This window comes from Apiospora phragmitis (assembly GCF_038363925.1).
Source record: "Apiospora phragmitis strain CBS 135458 chromosome Unknown utg000004l:1.0-3135199.0:1.0-3139288.0, whole genome shotgun sequence".
Taxonomy (NCBI): Eukaryota; Fungi; Ascomycota; class Sordariomycetes; order Amphisphaeriales; family Apiosporaceae; genus Apiospora; species Apiospora phragmitis.
The window spans coordinates 602,114-609,516 of record NW_027117402.1 but is presented as its reverse complement, the minus strand read 5'-3'; the positions used below and the strand labels follow the sequence as shown (position 1 = coordinate 609,516).

The following is a 7,403-nucleotide window of genomic DNA, read 5'->3' as shown; positions in this document are numbered from 1 at the left end:
GCGGCGCCGGCTAAATATCTTATTTACTTTTCGAAATATCGCGTTCTTATTTTTTAAAACAATAATTTAATATATAATCTATATTATAATATTTATAATTTAATTAAAACTAATTAAAATAAATATTAAAAAACTATTTTAATATTATATAATATAGTTTTAAATATATTTAATTTAAAATTAAGCCTTAATCGAGTTAATTAAAGTTTTGAATTCTTAAAGAATAAATAAGTTAAAGAACGTCCCCGGAAGTATTAAGGTATATAATTTTATATCTAACTATAAAATAATATATTCCGGATTATATAGAACGATTCCTATTTTTTAAAAGCTTTTTTATATATTCGAAACCGTAACAATCACTTAGAATAGTTTTAAAAACGTTAATAAGAAGTTTTTTTTAAAGATATAAATAATATACGCTTATATAAAACCTTTAATTTCTTTTTTATACGGTTTTTCTAATTTATAAAAATAATTAATATTAAAAACTTAAAGTTTATATAATAAATAAAAACGTATATAAAGTATACTAATTAAATTCTTTTCGTAATAAAGCTCGAAAGTTATCGAGTAATAGCTTTCGTAGCCGTTTAAGATTAAAAGGTAATAATAACCCTTTATATGAAACTTAATATATTAATTAAAATATTAAATCTAGTGCTCGCCTTTTTTATTTATAGATTAATTATTTTTAATGATTATAATTATTTAATCCTTTAATAATAAGCTATTTTTATATTAAAAAGAGAGGTGCGTTTTCCCGGTAAAAATAATATACGGAAGGATAACGTAACCGTTTAATCCGACGCCTTAGATAATTATAATTTATTCTTAATTCCTTTATTATATTACTTTAGGTTTTCCGCGTCGATCGAAAGTGGTTACGATTATTTCAGAAAAAATTTAGCTTATAAAAAACCCTGTTTCGTTAAAGTTATATATATCCTCCTTTTATATCCTATATTTATTAATTATATTCTATACGAGAGTAAATTACGAGCCATACGCGCTAATATTTTCGTAAAAGATTTTTTAATAATGAACTCTTTAATTAAAACGTGTCCGGAGGTCTAATTTTTATCGTATAAAGTTAAAGGCTTAATTAACGCCGACACGTCCCGCGTTACGTAAATTAAATAATTAATTCGCTATATCTTTTATATTACTTAATTAAAAAAAAAACGATCGCGTATTTAGATTTATAATATATTAAATAATTAATTCCTTCTTAAAATTAAAAAACTTTCGAGAGTTTATAAAGATTTCGAATCGTGATCGAATTCCACGTTATCGATTATATAACGTCGACTCTAACATATAATATATCGCTATAGCTTTTCGTATATATAATTTCGGGTTATTTTAAAACGTTTAAAGCGTTAAATTAAATCTTTTTTCTTTATTTTTTAATTCTATGCTTATTAAAAAAGAAGAGTTAATATAAAATTAATGATAGGAAAATTAATTAAAAATATATAGCTAGTTTATATACGTAGCTCGCTTATAAAGTACGTTAAAACTAATTAAATAAAAATAATTAAATAAAAATTATACAATAAATAAAATATAAATATATTAAATATAATATATTTAATATATTTTAAAGAATTTATAAAAGAGAAATTAAATCTATAATAATAATTAATTTAAGTATTTATTTATACTTATAACTAAAGCGTATGTTTTTACGATTTTTATAAACAACGTACTTTATAAGCGAAATAACTATATAAACGAATTAACTAACCTTTAAAACTTAATATAATATAGTATAAATTAATATTATTATAACGAATATAATTTATTGAAATTAATTAGAAGTTTTATTTTTAGATACCTCTATATTATTTTAATAATTACGCGTATTATGCCCGGGCTCTCCTTAGATTTTATAGCGTTATAAGCGCGTTTTAAACGTTCTCGTACGATTATTCTTTTAACGCGATTCATTTTATAATGATTTATTAATATCTTTTTAAAACTATAGGTTTTTTTTAGCTTATATACGAAGTAATCTTTTATCTTATAGTCGTTTCTTTTTTATACGGCGGCGCCGGCTAAGTATTTTATTCGCTTTTCGTAATACGCTTACTTTACTTTTTAACAGAGCGAGCCGGTATATAGCTTACGTTATATTTTTCGTAATTTAGTTAAGTTTAATTAAAATTAATATCGAAGAGTTATTTTAATATTATACGATTTCATTTCTTACGTATTGGGTTTAAAATTAACCTTTAATTAAAATATTTAAAGTTTTTAATTCCTAAGGTATAAATAAATTAAAAGAGGTTATTAAAAGCGTCGGCGTATATAGCTTTATATTTAATTATAAAATAATAGATTCTAGATTATACGGTATAAATCCTACACTTCGAAAACCTTTTTAAATATTTAAAACGATAAAAGTCGCTTAAAACGCTTTTAAAAACGTTAATAAAAAGTCCTCCTTTAAGATATAAATAATATACGCCCGTATAAAATGCTCGATTTCTTTTCTATATAACCTTTTTAATATACGAAAATAATTAATATTAAAAGGCTAGAATTTATATAATAAATAAAAAAATATATAAAGTATAATAATCGAGTTCTTTTTATAATAAAGCTCGAAAATTATCGAATAATAGTTTTTATAACCGTTAAGGACTAATAAGCGATAAATACTTTTTATATAAGACCTGGTATATTTATTAAAGTATCGGAATTAATCCTCGATTTTTTCGTTCGTAATTTAACCGTTTTTAGTAATTACGATTACCTAGTCCTTCGATAATAAACTGTTTTCGTATTAAGAAAAGAAGTACGTTTACTTAATAAATATAATATACGAATGAATAGCGTAACCGTATAATCTAACGCTTTAAATAATTATAACTTATTCCCGGTTTTTTTATTAAATAACCCTAAGCCTCCCGTATTAATTAAAGGTTATAATAATTATTTCGAACGAGATTTAACTTATAAAAAAGCCGGTTTCGTCGAAATTATAAATATCCTTCTCTTAAATCCAATATTTATAAATTATATTCCGTACGAAAATAAATTACGCGCGATACGCGTCCGAATCTTTATAAAGAACTCTTTAATAATTAATTTTTCGATTAAAACGCGTCTAGAGGTCTAGTTGCCTTCGTATAAAGTTCGAAACTTAATTAACGCCGACGCGTTCCGCGTCGCGTTAACGAAGTAATCGATTCGCTATATTTTTAATACTATTTATTCGAGGAGAAAATAACCGCCAATTTAGGTCGATTATATATCGTATAATTATATCTTTTTCGAAATCCGTTTAATTCGCTTATAAAGTACGTTACTTTAATTATATTATTTAATACATAATTTATACTTTACTTTTAATAATTTAATATTACTCGGTTATTAATAAATTTTAATTACTTAATATCATTAAAGTATTAATATAATATATACTATTCGTCGTTAGTTTTATAAAAGAGCGCTATAAAATCGTTCACTACACGCAACTCAAATGATGTAATATCTGACTGGGAACAGCCATAAATATAATAACACTGCTTATATGTAGAGCCCTGGCCGAGTTATGGAAATCTAAACAACAGTCCCGCGCAGGCTTTGTGCAAGTTCTTGGTCAGAACGAGAGGCCAGTCCGCTAAGCAGTTGGCCTTAGTGGCTCCATGGGTAGAGGATCCCTTGAACTGGCATCACTTAGCGGCCCCGTAATCAACGTCCACTTGGACGTTCTTCATGATGATATACTGCTGGCTGGAGTTGTCGTCGTCAACGCGGTCCCACCGCGACTGGTCCCCACCGCCACGGCACGAAGCGAGCGACCGGCCCTGTTGACTGAGGTTGCGCATCTTGATCTGGTTGGTGTGTCGTTGCTGCCGGATCGAAAAGCATAGGACTTCTTCGATCCCAAGATCGCGATGTTCTTCAGGAACGGTCGCAGTGAGGGGAGGGAGCTGGCGATGATGCCTAGTCCGCACTCGACTATGGACCAGATCACAATATTGCATACGTTGTCTAAGACGCAAAAAGAATTAGCTGATGGCCTGTAGATGAGATGCGGTAGGGGGCAATGACTCACAATAGTAGTCTGTTGGTACATTGTAGAACTGCAAGTAAGGAAGCCGCAAGGTCGTTGAAATGCTCGCCCTGTGTATCAGTCAGTATGCAATATAGAAAGACCAAGATAAGGATGTGTTACTTACAATGCATCTAGAGCCAGAATGAACATCAATGTGATCTTAAGGTTCCTACTCATCTTGAGACCGTAGATGACGAAGGCCGGGATTATAGCACAGGCTCAGTCCGTGATGACCGAGATGGCCGAGATGACGTAGCTGATCTGGCTGATGCGGGCCGGGGGTGTCACAGTGGCCGGTGCCGATGGGGGCCCGTAGCGACGGGTCCCAGCTGGCGGCAAAGGGCGTACAGTTGAGCATGACGGCGATGAACCCCACGAACGTGATGCCCACACTGAACACCATGACAGCCCACAGAGGGTATCTGTAGCGGCGAGACGTGGTGATCCTCCGTAACAAAGCCCAGCAGATGCTGGACTTGATGAACGGTAAGCTAAAGCACCCCTCTACGAACCACCCCTTCGCGGACCAGAAAACCCACTAAACACACCCTTTTAATTCAAAGTCATTTCTATAGCTAAAAGCAGTCACAATATGCTATTTTCTAGTATTCTTAATAATAATATAGTCCTCTGTCTCCGTTCTATCGTTTTCTATTCCCTTTATATCGTTCTGCGGCCTGCTTAGTATCTTAACGTCGGTGGATTCGTCCTCAAATATAACCCTACCCTTTAGCCTCTGCTTAACCCGTCGTATATTAGCTATACGAATAAATCGCTATCCCGGTACGATTTTTACTTTTTAACGTATTTTAGTAATCTTTTTATTAAGTTTAGCTTAAAAATAATTAATTTAAACCTCGAGGTTTACGATTTTATTAATTTATTTATTAAAGGCCTTATTAGTTTTACAAGTAAAGAGTTTTTAAAAAAAGAGGTTAAAAATAAAGTTTATAACGGCTAGCTTTCGATTATTATTTTTTAATACTTAATTATTAAAAAGTGTTTTAATAGGCGTTAAAGCTAATTCGGCGACGAAATTAGTCGTTAATTCCTTATTAATTACCGGGGGTAGCTCTAGATATAGTTAGGCGACACCTTTATCCTTTAGAATAATATATTTCGATAATAAAGGTTTCGATTAATCCCGCGGATAAATCCTAGCTATTTTTTAAATATTTTAAATCGTTAAAAGAGTTAAAACGTTAATCCTAGCTTAGCGGTATATTTTTAATATATTTAATTTAATAGGCTTAAGTTTAAAGACCGCGTTTAAATATATTTTTAAAAGGATCCTTAGCCTTTTTTTTAATAGCCCGAAGACCCTTATATTTAAAACTTATACGATATAATTATAATATAGCTTATAAAAAACGAGCTATATTTTATTAATAAAATAAAGTTATAAAAAGTCTTTATTTATATATAAATTATAGCCGTTATAAATTAAGACGACTTATTTATTATCGTAACGAGACCGAATATAAGGAATAAAGATATCTTAAATCTAATCTAATACTATAAGATTATTAGTCCACCCTTTAAGCGATGCTTTAAACCGCTAGTCATCCCAAAAGATGGCTATCTTGGTCTGGAAACTACTGGCTTTAGACGTTGGCCCCCTTAAAAATAACCAGCGGCGGGAGGGCTACCCTATTATAGCCCACACACTCCAGGGTAGTGATCTATTCCCTTTTCTCGACGTTTTTTTTAAAGGCTAGATAGCTAGTAGCTTCGGCAACCACCTAGTGGTTACCGTTAACGCCTTAGCCGATGCCTATTTCGTTAGTATTATAAAAGCGTTTAAAAGGGATATTAACCAGTTCCGGGGTATTAAGTCTATTAAAAAAACGTTAATATTAGCGATAATTACCCTATTAATGCGGCTATAATTAATTATTTTAGACCTAATAGTTTTAACGGACTCGTTTCTAGCTAAAAATCGAGTATATTAACGTTTCCCTAGCGTATAGGACGCCCTAAAAACGTTTAGCATCTATTAAGCTATATATTTAAACTTAATAAGCATTAACGCGAAGCCTAGTCTAGTTTAACCGATAGCTTAATTTATTAATTAAGTCTTAAGAAATAGTAACAATGCCTGCCGGTTTTTATTTAATTCTTATCGCGTCGGTATACCGGCTAGGCGCCGTATGACGTAGGATCGGTCGGTATCCTATTTACGGACGGCTTCGCGAACACCTAGTCCGAGCTTTACGTCACGTATCGCAACCTGCGCGCGTCTTTAAATATTAAACGACGATATAAAGAGATAATTAAAAAAAAACGAATAAAATAATAATAATATATATAGTTAAGAGGTAAAAGTGGTAAGAGAAATCTATATTATTATCTAAGGGTCCAACGCGTTTATAGAGCGAAACGCGGTGGTCCGTAAAGGGGTGGTCCGTGGAGGGGTGCTTTAGCTTAAGCTCTAGGCGTAGGTGATTTGGAAGAAGACCAGCCCTAACGAGGTGTCAGTGATGCATGGAGTCGCAGGTAGATGTGAACGAGCCTCACTCACATCTTGCTGCGTTGACAGTCAAGACGTAGCTGTCATTGCTAGAGAATCCAGTCTTGAATGCAGCGTCCCGGTGACCCAATCCCGAGTAGACGTCCATGCTGGTAAATACGCAACAGGCAACAGAGAACAGCTAAACGGACAAGTCAGGATAGTCAGTCTCTCGATTGAGAAATAGTGTAGGCGTATGTCCATATGTATACTCACTAGTCCAATTGCCATCAGGTAGTCGTCCAAGCCCAACGCCTTGTTAGAAGTCCGGACGTAGATGTGCAGGGACACTGTGTTGATCGAAATAGCCCCAAGCACAACAGTGACTGCTAGCGTTGCAGTCGCTATATCAGTTGGTTGTATGATTGGTAGGGGCGCCATTATAAGAAAGCTGAAGTGAAATTGGGCGGTAGAGGGCTACAGAGATTGAAGTTACGGAGAGTAAGCTAAAGCACCCCCTCACGGGCCACCCCCTTACGGGCCACTTTACTGAGCTACCCTTACCACTGTAATTAAAGCCATTTCTACGGTTAGAATTAACGTAAATACACTATTTTTCATTATTTTTAATAATAATATAATCCTCCGCTTTCGTGCCATTATCTTTTATAGCTTTTATAACGTTGCGAGGCCTTCTTAGTATTTTAATATCGTTAGCCTCGTCCTCGTATATAACTTTACTTTTTAGCCTCCGCTTAGCCCGGCGTATATTAATTATATAAATAAATCGTTATTCCGGTACGATTTTTACTTTTTAATATATTTTCGTAATCTTTTTATCGAGTTTAATTTAAAAATAATCGACCTAAGCTTCGAAATACGTAA

General features: G+C 32.4%; 2 protein-coding genes across 2 annotated transcripts; both read right to left on the bottom strand.

Moving 5' to 3' along the window:
• Positions 1–3,683: 3,683 nt before the first annotated feature.
• Positions 3,684–4,246, bottom strand: PG994_003339 (uncharacterized protein; the record flags this gene model as incomplete). The annotated part of the gene is made up of 3 exons (XM_066854748.1): positions 3,684–3,967; positions 4,070–4,137; positions 4,194–4,246. 3 exons carry the CDS (start codon positions 4,244–4,246, stop codon positions 3,684–3,686), a joined length of 405 nt encoding a protein of 134 aa, XP_066719026.1.
• A 2,254-nt stretch (positions 4,247–6,500) lies between these two features.
• On the bottom strand, positions 6,501–6,959 carry PG994_003338 (uncharacterized protein; the record flags this gene model as incomplete). Its single annotated transcript, XM_066854747.1, has 3 exons — positions 6,501–6,532; positions 6,591–6,720; positions 6,795–6,959. The coding sequence occupies 3 exons, from the start codon at positions 6,957–6,959 to the stop codon at positions 6,501–6,503; spliced, it is 327 nt and encodes a 108-aa protein (XP_066719025.1).
• Between the last annotated feature and the right edge of the window lie 444 nt (positions 6,960–7,403).